The sequence below is a fragment of the Dendrobates tinctorius genome, unplaced genomic scaffold (genome assembly GCF_039654945.1).
Source record: "Dendrobates tinctorius isolate UK_male_01 unplaced genomic scaffold, ASM3965494v1 ptg000003l, whole genome shotgun sequence".
NCBI lineage: Eukaryota > Metazoa > Chordata > Amphibia > Anura > Dendrobatidae > Dendrobates > Dendrobates tinctorius.
In genome coordinates this window covers 3,205,001-3,227,203 of record NW_027361671.1, presented here as the reverse complement: position 1 = coordinate 3,227,203, position 22,203 = coordinate 3,205,001, and the positions used below count along the sequence as shown (strand labels likewise).

The 22,203-nt window shown below is 43.8% G+C and overlaps 1 protein-coding gene across 2 annotated transcripts in view; it reads left to right on the top strand.

Moving 5' to 3' along the window:
* SSBP2 (single stranded DNA binding protein 2) overlaps positions 1-22,203 on the top strand; it is a 252,053-nt gene that overhangs the window by 80,339 nt on the left and 149,511 nt on the right. For both annotated transcript variants that reach the window (XM_073582256.1, XM_073582178.1), the window contains exons 3-4: positions 4,024-4,085; positions 9,277-9,361. In XM_073582256.1, coding sequence (XP_073438357.1) covers positions 4,024-4,085; positions 9,277-9,361 — 147 coding nt within the window. The remainder of the gene's footprint in view (positions 1-4,023; positions 4,086-9,276; positions 9,362-22,203) is intronic.

The following is a 22,203-nucleotide window of genomic DNA, read 5'->3' as shown; positions in this document are numbered from 1 at the left end:
AGATCGCTGGTCTCCCGCATTTCACACGCAGCGATGCGTGGTGGCCAGCGGGAGACCAGCGACCAAAAAAAAGTCCTGGCCTTTCCTGCAGCAATCAGCGATACCGGCAGGGGGGGCGGTCGCTGATCGCTGTCACACACAGTGATCTCGCTTGTGAGATCGCTGTTATGTCACAAAAATTGTGACTCAGCAACGATCTCGCTAGCGAGAACGCTATGTGTGACGGGGCCTTAAGGTGTACATACAGACACCAAAAAGGTGATTTGGAATTTCATGGAGAACACAAGTATTTGCTTAAACAGACATGTCATCAGCTGAGACAGATTAGATAAGAGAAAGCGATCCTTGTGTATTTTAGATTATTCTTTTGCTTGGAGGTCTAGCACACTTGTATAACTGGTAATGACCCAAACAGCAGGTGAAAGCACAGTCTGCACGTTTATAGCTGAAGGAAAAGTGGAATCTGTGGGTTTATCACATTCTGTCTAATTTGCAATCTTTGCCCCCAGATGACAGCCACTAATGGATTCTCTCCTTTGTACTGGATTATAGTTTTTTAAAGTGTAAATTTTGGAATTTTAGTAACTGATCCTAAAAAAAAAGCTGGTTCTGGATTTGGTATGTTATTTTTTGTATACTTTATCTGTGCTTCCCGGATTGTTGCTTTCTTCCGGTGACTCATCGTCGTAGATGTTTTCTTTTCATAAATTCCTACTCGGGATTTTCCAGTATCTTTTAGCCATCTAACCTATTAATTCTCGGATGTAGAATTAGAAATGTTTTCCCCACACCCCTTTACCAAATTTACTGTAAAGACTGTTGCCACACTGATGGGCTTGATACACTTTGTCGTGCTTTGGTGGCCGTTCATAACCTCATAAAGCACTTGCTATAGATGGCAGCTGTATATCCGCATTGTACCGTTCTATAGTTAATATATACTCTGGGATGGCTGGATAAAGTGCTCAATTTGAGATTTATACCATATCAGTGTTGCTTTTCATTGTGAGACTTTGTTATACGCTTGTATAAAAACTACGTGATGACACTTAATGGTTGTGAGTCTTTGGATGTATTGAGACTTGGATGTAATTGTTGAATATGAGGCCATTCTTCACAACAGTCTGAACCTCCGCGCTCTACCCATTGTCTTGACATCTGAATCACAGTTGTTTCCCATAGGGGCCAAATTTTGTGGGTTCCTATTGTAATTTTAACCTCTTACTGCTGTGTAATACAGTCCAGAGATGACATTGATGGGCTTACCCCTTCACCCGGAATATCGGAATTTTGTTGAAATTTTTTGAAAAGTTCTTTTGTTTTTTTGTTTTTTTACAGACTTTGAATCTTCATGTCCTTAAACTAGTTAGTCACACCATGCAAAATAATAAATAACATTTCCCATATGTCCACTTTACGTCTGCATCATTTTATCAAACGTCATTTTATTCAGTTATGATGTTAGAAGGGTTTAAAATTTGGTAGCACGATCTCCTTTTTTCAAAAATTTGCAAAATCTGTTTCTTTAGAGACCTATTCAGATTTAAATTGACTTTGAGAGGATCTATATATTGGAAACAATTCCCCCAAAGTATTACTATTTTAAAAAACAGCACCCCTCAAATACATCAAAACTGCTGTTGAGAAGTTTATCCCTTCAGGTGCTACACAGGAGTTAATACAAAGTCGAATGAAAAATTTAAATAGATTGTAATTTTGACTCTAAAATGTTGCTTTAGCCCAATTTTTTAATTTTTACAAGGAATAGCACAAGAAATCGGACCCCACTATTTGTTTCCTAGTTTCTTCTGCACGCGCTGATACCCCGTATGTGGTCAGAAACCTCAGTTTGGACAAACGTCAGGGCTGAGAATGGAAGGAGCACCATTTGAATTTTGGAACACAAATTTGGCTGAAATAGATTGAGGGCGCCATGTCACATTTGCACAGGAAAACCCCCACAAGTGACCTCATTTTGGAAACTGTACCCCTCAAGGATTTTATCCAAAGGTGTAGTGAGCATTTTGAACTCGTGGGTACTACACAGAATTTGATAACATTAGGTTGTCATATTGAATTTTTCTTTTCTTTTTTTTTTTTTTTGTTTTCATTTAGCCCCAAATTTTTCACTTTTGCAAGAGGTAACATGAAAAAGTAGAAATCACTGTAGCTCGGAAGGGAAAAAGTGTCATTTGGATTGTAAATTTGGCTGGAATAGATAGCAGACATCATGTCTCATTTGCAGAACCCCTGAGGTACCAAAATAGCACACATACCGACCAGTGACCCCATTTTGGAAACTAGACTCGTCAACGAATTCATCTAGGGGGTTATTGAGCTTGTTGAACCCATTTGTGCTTCACAGACCTTTTCGAAAGGTGGATGTGAAAACAATAATGTGTTTTTTTTTGTTTTTTGTTTTTTTTTTTTAATTTGGGGTCTGAAAGCACTTTTTTTTTTTTTTTTATTTTGATCAATTTTCTTTATCAGAAAAAAAATGCAAAATTTATTGCTTGGAATTTCGAAGACTTGTTGTCAGAAGTTTATAGCATAGAAGAGCAATTTACATTTTACTCAAAAATATACCTATGAAGAGAAAAATCAGACAAACTGAACATTTGAAAGTGGTCTCTTAATTTTTGCCAGAGCTGTATTTCTTACTCTTTCGTTTTGGATAAATAGCAGTAACACATATCTCTTCAGATAGAGAAGTGTCTATCCCTACTGGGCACTCTTGTTTTAATGTTGTCTAAATATTGTTGTTTTTTTTTTTTCTTCTTCTATGGTTTGCTTCACTCGACCGAATTACCGTAATATTCGCTTGAGTACATGTATATGATATTAATCTGAAGTGCCATTAATTTAATATATAGACTCCATTTGATAATTGATATACATTTGATAGCCAGCCGGGGAACATGCTGCTCGGGTGACTAGCCCAAGGGACTTATCCCCATCCCCACTCTCCTGGACAGGTCTTTCCCTATACACACAGCGGGCGGAGAAAAGCCTCTGGGGACCAGCCCCTTGGGCTAGTCACTCGAGTAGCATGTTCCCCGGCCAGCTTTTGAATGTCCCTTCTGAAACTCTGCCATGTTTCGCAGTAAAAAATGACTGCCTGGAACGACTGAGCGGGCTCTGCCTCTGTGCGAGCAGAATATGGGCAGCATGAATCAGCTGTCAGGATCACTTTTAAAGATTTTTATTTTTCCATGTCTTCCTTTTCCCAGTATTCACATGTCCATAATGAAGCATGGTGTGCTATACACAGCCCGGTCTGCTCCTCGTTTCTCATAGCCATTGCTAGCAGTGTCCTGTTACAGATGGTCGTGCCATGCTGTCAGTGTCTGTCCGCTCCAGCTACAGATACGTGTGGCTCAATGTGTTTTCTAGGCACTGGGGCTAAATGAGTGCGTGTTGTGTCACTCCGTCTTCATGCTGTTTTTTAGTGAAGGCGTGCAGTCTTCCGCATACAATCAGCAGCCATTTGGGTCTGGTCCCAATCACATAGGAGATTGATGGCCTGAGACCGACAAGTGCGGTGGTTTCACCAGTCTGGGTTAAAGTCCCCAAAAGCCTTAATTTATAGGTAAACGTAAAAGAATGATGATGGATCTGAGGATGGTGAGAAGTCAATTTCTGTATTCGTTTGTCTCAGCTGCTTTCATCTAGCGAGTGTATTATCTGTGTAATCATCATTGGTGTGTATAGCATATGTAATACACAGAGAAAACAAAAAGCACAAATATCCTGAAATAAACTGCAAATAATGCATAAAGCTAATAATAATAAGGGTATTTAGTAAACACTAAATACCATTATTATTATTATTACCTTTATGCATTATTTGCAGTTTATTTTTTACTTTTTATTTCAGGATATTTGTGCTTTTTGTTTTCTCTGGTTAATGGTAATGTGTTAATATGCACTTACATTGTGCATACACATTAATTTACTTTCTCAGTTCAGATTCCAGTTTTTTAGCATATGTAATACGTATACACTTGTTCTTCTTCATTCCAGATAAGATGGGAGAAAAATATCACATTGGGCGAGCCCCCAGGATTCCTACACTCTTGGTGGTGGTAAGTTGACTATAACATTTCATCCATTCTTCAGGAGTTCTAATGAATGGAGTCAGCAAGAGCCATCATTTACGAGTCAAAATACAAAAAAAAATGTTTAAAAAGAAAATTGTCCAAAATGTGTTAGGAGTACAACCTAATCAGGGCTTAGGAACATTGTAGATAGGACTTGCTTTCCTATAGACCCCCTTCATTGATCCTTAATGGAGGGTTGCGATGCAAAAATGGTATCATCCGTGGAGCGGAATAGCCAGCATTTGTGTCCAACAGCAGTGACCGGAGCTGAGCTCCGATTGCTGCTATTAAACAGCCTCCGGTTGGCAGCATTTATATGGAAAATGCAAATCATGGGGCCCAGGTGGGTGCCCATCATAGACTGGGACCTGTTGAAGACCGCTGTCACTGTCATCTTTCTAATTATGTGAAGCTCAGCCAAAGGGGACTAAAGAATAAAATATATTAAAAATACAAAAAAAAGTTAGTAGAAAAGCTTGGATCACCTATTTTACCCCATTATGAAGAATTAAAAAAACTAAACTTATTTTGTTATCGTCGTGTCCATGAAAGTCTAATCTATCAAAATTGAAAATCGGTTAACCCAATCGGTAATTGTTGTAACCGTAAACTGTGGAGTTTTTTTTATCACCACTCTTCTCTAGAAAAAAATGCAATAAAAACTGATCAAAAGCTCATGTATAACCCCAACTGGTATCAATAAAATGCTCAGCTCAACACACAAGAAATAAACCTTCAACACAGCTCAATCAGTGAAAAATAAACATGTTACTGGTCTCGGAAAATAGCGACCCAGGCAAAAAAAAATTATTTTTTTTTTCTTTTAGAAACTGGTGTTTTTTTTTTTTTTTTTTTTTTTTTTTTTTCTTAAATGAAAAAATAAAATCGATGCAAGTTTGGTAACGCCATAGTTGTACTGACCTGGAGAATCATTATTCACAGTTCTTTTTACCACATAATAAACATTGTTACAGCAAAACTTAAAAACCGTGGCGGATTTTCATTTTTTCTCCCATAATTTTACAGCACTTGGAATTTTTTTTTTTTCTATTTTCCAGTACATTTTGTAGTAAAATGAGTGATGTCAATCAAAACTACAACTTGTCAGGCAAAAAAATCAAACCCTCATTGTCATACCAGTAACTTGCACATTTTCTCAGCACCGCCCTGCCCACTGCCTGCACCGCTCTGCTCCTCCCAATGTCAGGCCATCACACTGAACTGCTTCTTGCAGCATTTCCAGCACTGATGCTTTCCCCTGTGGCTGGAGAGTATTCACCTGGCTATAGGGAGGCGTCCAGACTCTGCAGGAACTTGACCAGCTGTGTCCTGCAGAGTTTTGCTTCTCTGGCCTATCCCTTGCCAGCAGGGGATATATTAGGCAGCTCCTCCATCCACACCTTGTCTGAACTTAGGTTCCTAGTTTCCGTTCTTGTCTACTGATCTGCCAAGGTGCATGTATGTTTTGACTCTCCTGTTAGCAGCTCGGCTTCCTCACCCATTTTGTCTGACCTCTCTGCTCTTGACCTCATGTTTTGATCCTGTGCTGCTCTTCTCGACCTCGGACAGTCTGACCACGTATTTATCTTTGTCCTCTCCTCTTCATGTTGTGCCTCTGACCCTTCAGTCAGGTACTGCTGGTCTGGGCAGTGCCCTGGCGTAGCATTTGTTAGTTACCCTAACGGCTCAAGGTTATCCTCACCATCAGAGGCTCTTGGGAAGACAAGGTAGTCGCTTTCTCCTCTCCAGGGTAAATCTTGCCAGTGGCGCACTGGGTGCCCACCCACTGCTGTCACACTCTTACGCTTACGTCATCGGAAAAATGCAAAAAAGTTATGGCTCTAGGAAGAAGGAGATAAAACAATGAGGGAAACATTTCTTGGTCTATGAGTGGTTAAAGACCCTATTACACTATGGCAATTTGACCCTTGAGCTTTCTCTATGGAAATACAGTGCTTTAACAAGGGTTGTGCACTGAGGACGTTGATAGCATATCACTAGTCATATATGTGTGCACTAAGCATGCGTGTTTATGGGGATGCGGAAGAGGGAACCATCCTCAGAATGACCACCGAACCTCACTGTTCTGGACTATTCTGGATTATTACCCACCTTAGATGATGCCATTTTCAGCACTATAGAGCGAGTCCGTAAGCGGCCCCTCAGATTCTCTATCTCGGACACTGTGCCTATTCACACCAGTACATGTGTAGTCACCGCAGTAGCTCCTCTCAGTGCTCATTGATTGCCATATCTGCAAGTGCATCCAAAATCCGAAGCCCCACCAATAAGTGCATGTCTAATGGTTTTATGGAGTCTCACAAGAATTGCTATGAATCATCTTCAGCCGTGTGTGTCTGAGCGCCCCGGCTCCAACGAGCAAAGAACAAACAGTCTAGATGCCGGGATCATCATTAATATTTCAGTTTCTCAGCTTTAGTAGCCGTTTTACAGCTTCTGTCCTATCCTAGAGGGGAACAATCTGGACTTCATTCAACCGAGTGGAAAATCAAGATGGCCGATGAAGCCCTTTAAGAAATTGTGAAGTCATCCTGCATTTTATATTGCGTGTAGCCTAGTTTTATTACAGGACTATCTTCTTTTTTTTTTTTTTTTTTTTGTTTGTTTGTTTGTTTTTTCCAGCTATAGTAAAAAAAAAAAAAAAAAAAAAGTGGTTATCCAGGATTAATTTTTATTTCCCCATAATCTTTCAGATGCGGAATATAAGCATTCTAATACCCATCTATCATCTCATAGTCCGTCCAGCACTACTAGCTCTCCGCCGCTGCCACGGTCTTTATTGAGCAGCCGCAATGGTGATGACATGACTGTAGTGCAAGTGACCGCTGCAGCTATTCGCCTTCTACATCTGCATCACGGATGCGCCCAGTGATTGGCTGCAGCAGTCATACTTAGTATAGTCATGACATGACCTCGGCATAGACTGGAGCAGCAATGGAGAGGCAGTCCTGTACCTGAGGAGGTCCAGTATCGCTTCTTGTTTTCTATATCTGCAAGTTTATGGGTTCATAAATTAATCGTATACAATCCCTTTAACATGCGTTCTTAACATTGTTCTTTATTATACTGTCTTGAACTGTGTATCTGCTTTTTAAGGTGTGTTTCCCATGTAAAAGGATTAAAATCACAGTTCTCTGTTAAAGGGAGTCTCACCAGGTTTTTGCTATATTCTCTGAGATCAGTGTGATGTAGGGACAGAGACCCTGATTCCATCGATGTGTCACTTGTTAGTCTGCATTCTGTAATATTGATAGCAGATGTAGCAGTGCTTAGACTGCTGAGCCCTGTATAACCCCGTCCACACCACTGATTGACAGCTTTGTGTGTACACTATGCACCTGACTCATCAAACCTTTTTATGTAAAAATTCTGCTGTTAAAGCTTTAAAAAGTTGCAAAAAATTTAAGCACAACCTAAGGTTGCAGAGTTGTACCTAAATTTTGCAACTTTTGACATCTTCACACCAGTTTCTCCCAACTCTGCCAAATTGGGCCGAGCTGGAGTGGGACAGGGCATGGCGGAGGTGTGACACCACAGCTTGTCTAATTCATGATGAGCTGTGATGTTCCTTACCCCAGAAATCTCACTTCAGTACATGACTGGAGTGAGGTTTGTGGCGCAGTGCATGGAGGCGCACACTATTCTTCAGACACTGCAGATTCATGAAGAGGCGTTCACTTCTTCATGAATCGTGAGTGTCTGACTCCATCACGCCCCTTCATCAAGACCGACATGAACAGTTCTGCTCTTGATGAATTGGACTCTATAAATTGACAGAAAGCTGCCAGTTAGTGGTGGGCTGGGTTACACAGAGCGGTTGACTAGGAGGCGCCAGGCAGCATGTCCTGTAATGATAATCTCCTGCTGATAAAACACTGATTTGTATTGAAACATCACCACACATTCCAACAAGTGACACATCCCTGGAATCAGTATCTCATCCCCTACATCATTCTGCTCTCAGATTATGTAGCAACACCTGCTGACAGATTCCATTTAACATAATGTTAAACAGTCTTGGGCTCTTCTAAGGCTTGTGCCCCAGCTTCCCAGCTGCGGATCAAAATTGTTAACTTTTTGGATAATCCTTCCAATCTTTGCCGCGTATTCATGAGTCTGGATTGTAGAGTTACTATTAGGCCACGTTCACACGGTCAGTACTTGGTCAGTATTTTACCTCAGTATTTGTAAGCCAAAATCAGGAATGGAACAATCAGAGGAAAAGTATAATAGAGACACGTCACCACTTCTGGATTTATCACCCACTCCTGGATTTGGCTTACAAATACTGAGGAAAAATACTGACCAAATACTGATCGTGTGACCGGGGCCTTAGACATTTTTAATAGCCACAAGTAGGAGGTCATTATATTTTATATTTTGAGGGTAGATGCTTAAAGAAAATGTGCTACGACTGACACAGACCCCTGATTAGTCTTTTATCGAGCCTTGTAATATGACCATGGATGAATGTGAAGCCAGACACGCCGGTAGGGGCCACTCATCAGTGTAGAGCAGGGTCTGGAAAACTGAGTGAAACCCCTTTAAAGCAACAAGTAGAAAGTCCTGATTCTGTGTAAAGACACTTCAGTATGGAGTCTTACAGGCAATGCTCCATGGGAGAAATGTATGCAAAGTAGCCCTTTTTTTCCTGCTTTCTGGCAAGTTGCATCTAGGAGAGGTAACTAACTCATAAGTGAGTGTCTGACATTTAATGAGCCTTGTAACATGATCAGAAGTAAATGCTTTGCCAGAAACCATCTACGGACCTTGTGTCTCATTGTGCCCCTCGACGGTCTGCTCCTATGTGGTACTCTGCTAGTCTCTTCACACAGAACCAGTACCCCGATGTAGCTCTCTTCTGATACAGAACTCCAGATGTACAGAGCTAAATGCTACAGTTCTGTGTGGCGCTAATTGTCTATACTCCACCTAGTGGTGGCTTTAGGCAGCCAGAGACTCTACCAGTCACAGAGCGCTACATCAGTGACTGGACGCCTACCACTTCAAAAAATACCTTAAGATATTAATTTTCCCCGGGTATTTACTTAAAAATAACTTGACGATAAAAGTTGGATCACTCGAACGGACTGGCTGTTACATCTATTAACACGTTTGGAAGATATTTTTAGCTCTTTTTTTCTGTGTTTTTCAGTGTATTTTGGGATCTGTACTGTGCTGCTCCAGAAAGACGAGAAACCTGTGAACATTCAAGTGAAGCAAAGGCCTTTCACGATTACGTAAGTGGCTGGCATTTCTCACTGCTTGTTTCATTCAGTATTGCGATTTTACTTCTCATTTCAAGTTTATGCGATCTTACGGCACCAGAGACGCCATGTCGTTGTGCGCCAATCACCGACGTTCTGTGCCATGTGGTCTTTGTTGTGGGCTATATCATCGTCTTTCTTTGCCATGTGGTCGTTGTTGTGCACCACATTGTCATTCTGTGCCATGTGTTCATTGTTCTGTACCATATAGTCATCGTTCTGTGCTATGTGGTTGTTGTTCTGTGCCTTGTGGTCCTCGTTGTGCACCATATCATCGTCGTTCTGTGCCTTGTAGTTGTCATTGTGCACCATGTCATTGTCGTTCTGTGCTTTGTGGTCGTCGTTGTGCACCATGTCATCGTCTTTCTGTGCCTTGTGGTTGTTGTTGTGCACCATGTCATCGTCGTTCTGTGCCTTATGGTTGTCGTTGTGCACCATGTCATCGTCGTTCTGTGCCTTGTGGTTGTCGTTGTGCACCATGTCATCGTCGTTCTGTGCCTTGTGGTCGTCGTTGTGCACCATGTCATCGTCGTTCTGTGCCTTGTGGTTGTCGTTGTGCACCATGTCATCGTCGTTCTGTGCCTTGTGGTTGTCCTTGTGCACCATGTCATCGTCGTTCTGTGCCTTGTGGTTGTCGTTGTGCACCATGTCATCGTCGTTCTGTGCCTTGTGGTTGTCGTTGTGCACCATGTCATCGTCGTTCTGTGCCTTGTGGTCGTCGTTGTGCACCATGTCCTCGTCGTTTTGTGCCATGTGGTCGTTGTCGTGCACCATGTCATCGTCGTTTTGTGCCATACAGGTCGTTGTCGTGCACCATGTCATCGTCGTTTTGTGCCATGTGGTCGTTGTCGTGCACCAGGTCATCGTAGTTTTGTGCCATGTGGTCGTTGTTGTGTAGAGCGTCCAAGATTGCAGCGTGAGCATATCACAGTTATGAGGACTGCTGAGTACATCGGGGGGCCGGTGTATGATGACTGCAGTTGGTAGAATTTGCTGTTTATTTGTTGTTAGGACAGTTTTGTGAATATTTTTAGTTTTCTGAATATTTTCCATCATAGTCAGAGCTCCATTTCACAATGGTGTCACACTCGCCCATAAACATCCTTCTGTGTCTGTGTTGGTAAAGGAAGACGAAACCTAGAAATGACCTCATGTTATTCTGCAGGATTTTCTGCTTCAACCGGAACTGAAATTTATTAATATAATTTTTGTAAAAAAAGAAAAGATTTTCGTGCGCCTAGTGACTAAGGTACAGTCCAGAGTAAACAGCGCAATATGTAACTCAACTACATGTTCTGCCTCAGTGAAGCAAATATTCGGGAACTACAGGTACCAGCTAGCAATGACTCAGAAATGTATTGGCCTGTGCAGTCAATGGAGAATTCTCCTATAGTGACTGCACAAGAAATCCTATCTATGGTGATCCCTTCCTGGTTCCTGTGCCTTCTTTGGAGGAGCGTATTTAGTTGGGTTGAGCTATATTTTGCACTGTTTGTTCTGTATTTTAGTCACAAGGCGCAAATAGTCATCGTCCAAACGTTTTTATGCCGACACAAATTTTGATTTTCTCGTTGTTTGCTGCTTCGGTGACTTTAGATCTTTTGCCGGATGTTTCTTTGGTCACTGATGGACAATTCAGCGTTTCATAAGTTCTAAACTTTTATTGACAAGTGCATCAAGTTTATGTAAAGGCTCAATATTTACAGCGATGTCCCTTATTTTTCAAGAATTCCGCCCTTCGCCCTGACGGCTGAATATCGGCTCCTGGGCCAGATCCTGACTGATGACTCATTCTTGTCCACAATTTCTGTGTTTTCTTTGTTCACCCGCTCTTTGGGGACTCACCACATGTTCTCATTGGGATTGAGATCTGGGGAGTTTCCTGTCCATGGATCCAAATTTCAGTGTTTTGGTTCGCAAAGTTACTTAGTTATCACTTTTTCCTTGCGACCCGGTCTCCATCATGCTAGAAAAAGCCTCGTTCATCACCAAGCTGTTGCTGGATCATTGGGAGCAGTTGCTCTTGAAGGTTGTGTAGATCCTTTTATATATTTATGGCATTGTTTTTAGGCAAAATTGTGAGTGATCGGATGAGACGCCCCCGCGCATCAATGGTCTCAGGATGCTTTAATATTGGCATAACCCAGGGCTCATGATGGCGCCCTTTTTTTTTTTTTTTTCCTGGACAATTATTCTTCCAACAGTCTGAAGAGCGCTTCATCAGAGAAAATAACTAACTTTTCCTCAGTCAAAAACCTGTTCTGCAAAATCTCCATCTGTCCTTGATGGTTTTTCTTGAAGAAGAGCGTTATTTTGTTGTTGTTGTTCTGCCGTTCTAAGGCGATGTGCGCACGATCAGGAAATAGCAGCGCTCCAAAAAGCAGCGTTCTAATCACACAGGTAAACAGCGTTCTAATCACACAGGTAAATCCGCTTGTGTTAACTGAACAATGTGGATTTACCGCATTCAATACATATCTATTGTGGACATTTCTGTTGCGTAGACTAGCGTTTCTGCAACAGAAATAACATGCTGCAGCTCGTAAACCCGCACCGGGGGTCAGTTTACGCAGCGTCAAATAGAAGCGCAGTGGGCATGAGATTTCTATAAATCTGTGCTTGTAATGTTGAGCACAGGGCTGTGAATGCAGCGTAAGTGCACTGTGTCCAAAACGCAGCTATTCCTGATTATGGACACGTAGACTAAAGCCATTGTCGCACTGTGCGTTGAAAGGTAGTGACATATGTTGCCATTCCTGAGCATGCTCTGCACTAGTGTTTACAGGGAACCGGTCACATCAACAAAATGCTATTAAACTGCAAATATGGGGTTAATTTGCAGGTTAATAGTGTTGTGAACCTGCCCGTCACCGGCACATGACCCACACTGCCAGGAGGATATAAACTTTACTCATCCTTGGAGCGTTCAGGTTTCAGTCACGGGAGGGACGCCGGCGCGTGTCCACTCACCATTCTGTATGTGGAGTGCAGCGGCTGTAACTGTGCCCCCCACACGGACTGACAGCAGCTCAGCATTAGGGCTGTCAGTCCGTGCCGGAGGCACAGTTACCAGCATGGTAAGGGAACCCATGCCAGTGCCACCGCCGTCACTGAAACCTGAAGGCTACCGGGAGGAATAAAGTTAATTTCCTCCCGGCAGCAGCTGCCTAAGTCCTGACGCTGGGCAGGTTCAGAATGCGATTATCCTGCAGATTAACCCCATATCTGCAGGTTGGTAGCCTTCTTCACTGCAGTTAAATCTCTTTGAAGCTCCTGATGGTGTGATAAATGGTTGCTTTACATTTGCTATTCATCTCATCACTCTTCAGAGAAGTGGAGGGGATTATGATACATGTTTTCTTTTTTTTTTTTTTGTTTTTTTTTTTTAAAAAAGGTTTGCCTAGTCTTAAGCTACAAGTCTGCAGTCACGCTATGCGACTGCAGACGTGTGACTACTCGCATTGCATGCACTGTGCGCTGTGAGGATTCTCTGGTGGCGGCTGTCATGTGACCACAAGTATGTGATTTGCATTGCACATTCCGACTAGACTGTTTCCTGCTTCACTCAATACACTTACATTGTGCAAGGCTGTGCCCATCTAGTTGGGATGTGGAGCGTGCATATCGCATGCTTCTGGTACAAAATTACTCAATTTTGTGTGTATAATATATACACCAAACAAAGTGAGGAACTCTCTAGTTTGCATTGCCCCTTTTGTGCGGAGTGTGACTTTCTGTGTATATTATGCTGCAGACCTGAATTCATAATTCTATAATTCTGCTTAATTGGACTTGGAAATGGAGCCTAAATGTGGTTGTAATAAAAGCTTCCACTAGAATTCATATTGATGGGTAGATTCTAGTAATATTGTGTATCAATGTGAACCCACGGCTTATTAATTGTATGTCAAACATTTTCAATTCCTTTTACTATGCATTGTGGACTTTGTCACTAGTGGATCAGTCAGTATTTTATATTCTGGTCATTTTCAGTTTTCATCAGCTTGTTTGTCGCAGTCGTGAAATGCAGAGCTTGCCATCAAGAGGTCTTTGGAGTGCTTCTTTAAGTGAAGAGTCTCCTTTAAGAATCGCACATTTGCTATGCATTAGTTAAATTAAATGTATATCCGCTCTCATCGTTTCTAGTGGTATAATTGAAAGGTTGGGTAACTGACCTCTAAAAAGCAGGATATAAATAAGTTAGTGGCCATCTGTTACCACTACCGTCTGCAAGACACTTTACAAGTGAGTTTCCACAAAAATAAAAAATATAATAATAAAAAAACTCCAGAAAATATACAACATTGTGATGTTCCCTTTCTGTCAGTTTTCTGAAAAAAAAAAAAAAAAAAAATCAGTATTTAATAATTTCAATAAATGTGCTTGCTTAGTTGCTGTCTTGTTTTGCCTATACACATTTGATTTTGCTATTTGGATGCTTTTAATTCTTCCATAGCTTTAATGATTTCTATGTGAAATAGGAAATATTTATCTTTCTGTTTTTATCATGTGCATTTTCAAGCGTTTTTTTACTTCATTGCTCGATATGCCATAACATTATGATCGTTTCGGGTCGGTCCTTCGCCAGTTCAAAGAATAAATGAATTGAGATGACGTCCTGCAAAGTGGCCGCCTGGGCCCCCCCATGGCTCAGTAAGTGATCCTATATCCTATTGTGTTCAATTTCAGGTCCTGGTGACCACATGAACCTTGTGTATGTAGGCTTTTATAAATTGTACTTTTTGTGCTATTGCCTATAGTAGTAGCCCAGAATTTATGTATATGTATGAATGGATGTACGTATGTTTAGTCTGGCGTCCACGTCAGGGCTCCATGGCAACCGGCTGACCTTCTGGGACCTCTTGTGATTACTAGGCCCCTATCACGCCACACAGCGAAGCACATTCTGGTTTTGCGTGACTCCCAATCCTAAAAAGGGTTAGGGTTAACCCTAACCCCAGAAGGTCAGAATTTAAGTTTGTACTACCCTGGTCGGACTGCCACAGAGTTTGTGTGTAGACACTGGACCAGGCTCCTGTGAAGCTTGTTAGCTCAACTTTTGCTCTTCAGGTTCCCTTTGATGTCATGTGCGCAGCCAGAAATCCCGTGCCTGTGTATTCTGCCTGTGGTCGCTCCTCTGCTGTCCTGTGGGCACGGTCTTCAATTTTGTTTTTTGCAGACTCGAAGAGTGCTGTAACTTCCGGTCCCAGTGATGTCCGGTGCACAGTAGGTGAATGCCCCACAGAGGAGAGGAGTGACGGCAGGCGGAATGTGCAGGCTCGGGATTCTAGGCTGTACACATGATCTAAAAGGGAAGCTAAAGCGAGGGGAGGAGAAATCTTGTATAATGAAGACCAGCGGCAGTCTTATCTTCCGGGCAACCTATGCCCCATAACCTGGAAGATCGAAGGTATAAAAGATGATTTTTAGTGGACAAGGCCTCAACCAAGAGACAGAAGTAAGAAAGTTGGCACTCAACTTATAAGGAAATCCAGATTTTTTTTATTTTGGCAGTCACAAAAACAGGACGTTTCGGTCCCAGTTGGACCTTCATCAGCCTGACTGGTGTAGAAATGAGTAAGTATAGATACAGGGCTATATGTGCCTGTAGGTGAAGGTGGGGTAGTAGCGACCGTAATTAGAGTTTAGTCCTGCAATTATGAGAAGCGGTGTATAGGTCAAAGCTGACCTAAAGCAGGAATTTGAAAAGCAGGCGCCTGCTTAGCCTCTCCTACACTGACCCGGAAACCACCGTTGTCAGACAGCGTGTGTTTTGCAGACACACAATCCGTGTAAGAACATGGACATGTGCATAGAACCATCGGTTATAATGGGTATGTGTGGTATCCAGGGCTGTGGAGTCGGTAAGCCAAACCTGCGACTCCGACTCCGACTCCTCAATTTCCCTTACACCGACTCCAACTCCGACTCCACGACTCCGACTCCCACACATATTGCTTATATTTAAGTGAAAAATTTATTGTAGTACAATGTGAACCTCAGACATTTAATCATTTTTATGATCCAATAATCAAGATATTTAGATAGAACAGAATATATATTGGTGTACTACCCGGTTTTCATTCTTTTTGGTACAGATACGATATGGATAGACAGATATGGATAAATGGATATATAGATAGAGCAGATTTCTAATCTGCTTTTGCTATTGAAAACATTATCTATGAGCTCAAAAACCTTTCAGGTGATGCAGTTTTTTTTAAAAAGATGATCAGCTTTTGCAGCTGAAAAACGTATCCTCAAAAAACACAGGAAAAACGCTGTGTGTGAATGTAGCCTTAGATCAGGAATATAACAGCCATTTATAGGACATTTCATAACTTTCCCAAACTCCTATGAAAAAATATTCAGCACATCCTGCATTGAACTACTGTACCCAATTTATTATATATTTTAGGAGTCGGTCCATTTTATACCGACTCCGACTCCACCAAAATGAGCACCGACTCCACGACTCCGACTCCGACTCCACAGCCCTGGTGGTATCCATGAAAAAAGCGAATATCGCATGTACTGCAAGCATGAACATGTGAAGGAGGCCTTACAGTGTGTGTCTAGATAAATAAAGTGTACTTTGTAGCTGGACTAGACAAGTATCATCCCCACGCTATGCTCTGCACAGGGCTCTTAGATGCAATATGACACTTAAGGCCCTCATTCACATTAGACTAAAGTCTCCTAAAACCACCGATATTGATGAGCTTGGTAGTGGTCTAATCTGTATGGGGCACTGGCCGACTGATGGTCAGGAGAGTTCTTGATCGTGTATGGCTGATCTCAGACTTTTGACCACGTAGTTCTCCCGAAGATAAGCCACACGCTAATGTGTCAGCCTTCTGCTTTCTCATGGAGAACACGAGTGGTCGGCCAAGTGAGCGTTCCTAGGTAGGTGAGTGTCGGCTGGCATGGTTATCGGCCTAAGCCTTGTTGGACCAACAACCATGTAATGTGTCTGGCAAGCCTTAGGTTCTCCAGCTTCTCTTGTAGTCACATGGAGTTTTCCGGAAGTTGCGATTCCTACTGTGTTATATGTATAGTAAGCAGCACACAAGACGGGTGTACAAGCAGCTCAACAAGTATATGACAATATATTCACCCCTTGTCCGCGACATAATCATTATATAGGTGAACTCTATAAGCTCAGCGGGGAGATGGAGCCACCTGCAGCATGACTTCAGTGTTTTCCTACGGGGTACAAAGTTACAAACACATGATGTGGGTTTTTTTTTTTGTGTGTGTGTTTTTCATGGTTACTTAGTGAAAGAAAAAAAAACATTGAAATATTTTATTTTTCTCCTAATCGCACTGCGGACCCCCAACTTATACGTCTGTCTTACAACTTTGTCTTTAGTAAATATTTTTGGAAATGTGTGTTGCACATAGAATGTGACTGTCAGGTATTTTGCTAATCTTCCAGGGCAACAGAAGTAAGAGATCAATATTTGGCTGTCATACGTTCATTGCGTTCCTGTGTATTGCACACAGGCTTCATGTTGTATGACTTTATCATCTCGGAGTCCTGCTTCGCCATTTCTAAACAGTGCTGGAAATATGAAAAGTGAATTTTGGTTGATTCCAATATTTTTCAAGGGGAGAACAGAAAAAGCCACTGCCAAACAGCTCTGGCACCGGCTTATTTCCTAAAGAGCAAAAAAGTCAAGGGCAAATTAAAATTTAAACCACCCATTCCTCATCTGCCAGGAAAGAGTTGAGAGCCCCAATATCAGTTCCACCAATATCTGCACCAGTATGGTCAATTACTGCTTTATTGTGGAGCGTGTAAACCAAAAGGGCAACATTTTGTCCGGCAGGCCTTCCTCAAGCTGCATATACCTTTTAGGCTAAGTGCACACGTACCGGAACTCTCGCGGAAATTACCGCGAGAATTCCGGAATTCCAGTCCGCGGGAAAATCGCATTTTAAATTCCCGCGATTTTCCCGCGGAAAAACTAGCATTTTGCAAGCGTATTTAGCTTGCAAAATGCTAGCGTTCTCCAAGCGATGCTACAGATGCTACAGAACTGATTGACAGGTTGGTCACACTCGTCAAACATAGTGTTTGACAAGTGTGACCAACTTTTTTACTACTGAGGCCGCCTATGCGGCCTCAGTAGTAAAAGATAGAATGTAAAAAAAAAAAATAAAAAATACTGTTATTCTCACCTTCCGACGTCCCGCGCTGGCGTTCCCAGTAATCCTTTGCGAAAATGCCCGCGATGACGTCAGTTCTCGCGGGATCGCGACGTCTCGCGGTAATTCGCGATGACCGCGAGACTTCGCGATCCCGCGAGATCGGACGCCATCGCGGGCATTTTCGCAAAGGCTTACTGGGACCGGGAGCGTGGAGAGAAGCGGGAATGCTGCGCGGGACGCCGGAGGGTGAGAATAACAATATTTTTTATTCTATTTTTTGCAGGGATATGGTACCCAAAGCCCGGAGGACAGTCTCCTCTCCTCCGGACCGTGGGTACCATCCGCAAATGTTCTGCTTACTTTCCGCATGGTGTGCACAGCCACATGCGGGAAGGAAGCGGAACAATGCATTCCTATGGGTGCGGGATTGCCGCGATTCCGCAAAATAATGAGCATGCTGCGTTTTTTACCGCGAAGCGATTCCGCCGCGGTAAAAACCGCAGCATTAGCACAGCATTGCGGAATCCCATAGGAATGCATGGGATGCTTATTTTTCGCGTTTTCGCGGCAAAATCGCGCGGTTAAAACTGCCGCGGAAACGCAAAAAAAAACGCCACGTGTGAACTCAGCCTTAAAGTAGTGATTGATCACGTTAGCTGTGACTTGGATTCTTACAATTCTGATTCCATGAGTGGACTTAGGTGGAGCTCACCTCCATAACCACATGCCAACCGCTTGGAAAGACTCTGTTTCCAGGACGTCCTATCCTGACAGAACCATGGGGGTTGTCCTTTCATCCTTACAGGGACAGGAAATGCACGAGAGGTTAAAGGTCCCCTCCCACCTCCACACTCCAGTGGTTTTCCTGTCCCTGTAAGGACAGGCACGAGAGCGCCTCAGAAGCCCGGCATCCAGAAAAGCTTACCGGGAGGAGCGGGGTCCAAACGCCAGATCCTCCAGCCGGATGGCCCGGGGCGGCACCCCTCTAAGGGGGAGTTCTCCGCCAGGTGTCCCGTGGATCGCTGCTCTGGGACTCGGAGCCGCTTCCCCTCAGCAGGGCTCTCTGCTCCCGCTGCATCAGCCAGAGACGCGGTAGGATCCAGGACGAAATGTTCGGAGGCCTGAGAGCAAGGATCCGTCGGGTCTTTCCAGTTAACGACCATATCCGTTCGATGGTTCTGGAGGAATGGGAGGACACCGAAAAACAACTAGTCATACCTCGAGATTTAAACTTAGCCTACCGTTTAGCCAGGAGGACATCAACACTTGGGATGAGGTGCCTAAAATCGACACCCCAGTGGCCAGGGTGTCAAAGAAGACTTCAATTCCCTTCGAAGATTCCTCCAGCCTCAAAGAACCCATGGACAAGAAGGCCGATGTGCTCCTGAAAAGTGCTTGGGAGGCCTCTGCGGCGGTTATGAAGACAAATATAGCTGCCACATCGGTCGCCAGATCCATGCACCTATGGATCGACCACCTAGAACAACAACTAAAAGATAAGACCCCTAGAGGCGATATCTTAGAAGGCCTTCCCTTGTTAAAAATCACAACCGGATTCTTGGCGGGTGCCTCTGTCGAATCCGTACTGTTCGCGGCCAGGAATAATTCTTTGTCCAATGCGGCTCGTCGAGCCATTTGGTTGAAGACCTGGTCAGGGGACTATCAGTCTAAAAATAAGTTGTGTGCCATACCCTTCTCAGGTGGGAAGTTATTTGGGCTAGCCTTAGATAAAATCCTGGAGAATGCCTCGGATGACTAAAAAGGTCTTCCAGAGGAAAAACCCAAAAAATCATTTCCCTTTCAGAGACCCCGATCCAACCAGAGGCAGGAATATAGAGGAAAGAGAAAATCTCCTCACTGGGACTACACAAAAGGGGGGAAAAGTAGGGCTCCCGTGTCTCGCTCCAGACAAAGCTCCAGGAGCAGGAGACAATGACACCATACCTGTAGGGGGTCGCCTCAGACACTTCGCGGGGGCATGGGAACTCATCTCCCAAAACCCGTGGATCTTCAATACGATCTCCCAGGGCTATACCCTCGAATTCACAGAACCCCCCCCTGCACGGTTCGTTGTAACAATTCCTCGGTCCAGGACCCTTATAGATCCCATTTGGGCAGACATAAAAGACCTGCTAAAATCAGGGGTAGTAGTTCCGGTCCCAGAAAAGGAAAGAGGACAGGGCCACTATTCAACTCTCTTCACCGTAAAAAAACCATCGGGGGGAGAGTCACACCATCATAAACCTAAAGCCACTAAATCAGTGGATCCGATTCAAGAGATTCCGAATGGAATCTCTAAAGACCACCACCCCTCTGATAGACCGGAACGCCGCTATGTGTAAAATAGATCTAAAAAGCGCGTATTACCACGTTCCCATCCACCCTCACTCTCAGAAGTTCCTGCACTTTGCACTAAAAAAGGAAGCAGGTACTACCACTTTCAGTTTCAGGCTCTTCCCTTCGGCTTGGCATCAGCACCTCTAGTATTTACGAAGCTGGTCACAGAGATGGTGGCACACTTGAGGCAGAACGACATAATCATCGTGCCATACCTAGACGACTTCCTGGTAATATCCCAGTCAACGGAGGCGTTAAAGCAGCAACTAGTCTCGGTAATAACCACGCTCGAAAGCCTAGGTTGGATCCTGAACAAGCAGAAGTCGGACCTGCAGCCTAGTACCCAGAAGAAATTCCTGGGAGTCATGTTGGATTCCATGGAGAAGAATCTCGTTTCTACCGGAGGAGAAAAAGAAACCCATCTGGGACAAGGTTCATCAGCTACGGCATCAGGGGGGCCCAAGACACAGGAAACTGCAGGACCTAGCAGCCCGCATCCTCACCTGGGCAGAAAACAATGTTCGCTCCTTGTCAGCAGTACACCTAGAAGGCTCCCAAAACTATCTGAACAGACAGGAAGTCCGAGCCAACGAGTGGGAACTAATGGAAGAAATCTTCAGAGATCTATGTCACCAGTGGGGAACCCCCCAGCTGGAGATTTTCGCGACAAGGAAGAACGCCAAACTAAGGAGATTCTACTCCCTCAACCCAGCAGACCATCCAGAAGGAGTCGACGCACTAAGCCAGAGTTGGAGAACGGAACTGCTGTACGGTTTTCCCCCTATTGCTATGATTCCGAGAATCCTCAGGAAGATCCAGGAAGACCGGGCATGGGTGATGCTAATCATACCATTCTGGCCCAAGCGAAGTTGGTTTCCTCTCCTGAAGAAAATGGCTCTGGAGGGACCACTCCACTTGCCGATGGCAGAGGATCTCCTGTCCCAGGGCCCAGTTCTGCACCCATATCCGGAGAACCTTCAGTTGGCAGCATGGATCCTGAGAGGGACATCTTAAAATCCAGAGGCCTCTACGACCAGGTGATCGCAACGTTGCAAGCTAGCCGTAAACCCGTTACGAGGGCTATATATCGGAAAATTTGGAGGAAGTTCTGCTCAGAAAGTGGTAGTACCCCCATAGACCCGTCTCGCCCGAATATCCCTCAGATCCTTGACTTCCTGCAGGCAGGATTTAGTAAGGGCCTAACTCCAAGCACGTTAAAATTCCAGATGGCAGCTCTTCTAAGTACTTTCTTTAATGTCTCCTTAGCCTCTCATCCATGGATAGCGCGGTTCACAAAAGCCATCCAGAGATTAAGACCCACATTAAGGAAAACCGTTCCCCCGTGGGACCTAAATCTGGTACTTAACGCCCTATGCAGTCCTCCTTACGAGCCAATATCCGAAATAGACATCACAAGGCTCACATAAAAAAACGTCTTTCTGGTAGCCATCACCTCAGCCAAGCGGCTGGGAGAAATCAGGGCCCTGTCAGTCCAGAATCCCTACATACAGATCTTTGAGGACCGCATAATACTGAGACTAAACCCAGGTTTCCTCCCTAAGGTAGTATCTCCCCAGAACTTAAACCAGGAGATAGTCCTAGCCTCATTCTGCCCATCTCCGAAAAATGATAAAGAAAAACTTTCACTCATTGGACGTCAGACGAGCAGTCACACACTACCTAAAGGTCACGCAAGAGTGGTGACAGGACACAAAATTGTTTGTCCAGTACGGGGGTAAAAATAGGGGTAGAGGCGCATCTACACACACCCTAGCAAGATGGATAACATCAGTCATCGTCTCTGTGTACGAAGCAAAGGGGTTACCTATACCAGAGGGGCTTAGAGCCCATTCCACCAGGGCAATGGCAACATCATGGGCAGAGAGGGCGGGGGCCTCAGTAGAGCAGATATGCAGGGCCGCCACCTTGTCTACGCTAAACATTTTCTGTAGACATTACAAATTGGACACGTTAACAGCCAGTCAGACGACCTTTGGTTGTAAGGTGTTACAAGCTGTAGTCCCACCCTAAACGAATTCCTACTTTGGTATTCCCCATGGTGCTGTCAGGATAGGACGTCCTGGAAAACAGAGATTAGACCTACCGGTAATGTTATTTCCAGGAGTCCATCCTGACAGCACTGGTAGTTCCCTCCCGATGATTTGTATTTGTGTTACTATGCTTGTACTAAAATCTCAATAAATATTATTTGCATCCATACTAGTGTGGTACTTGGAAAAATCACTGGAGTGTGGAGGTGGAAGGGGACCTTTAACCTCTTGTGCATTTCCTGTCCCTGTAAGGCTGTGTGCACACACAGCGTT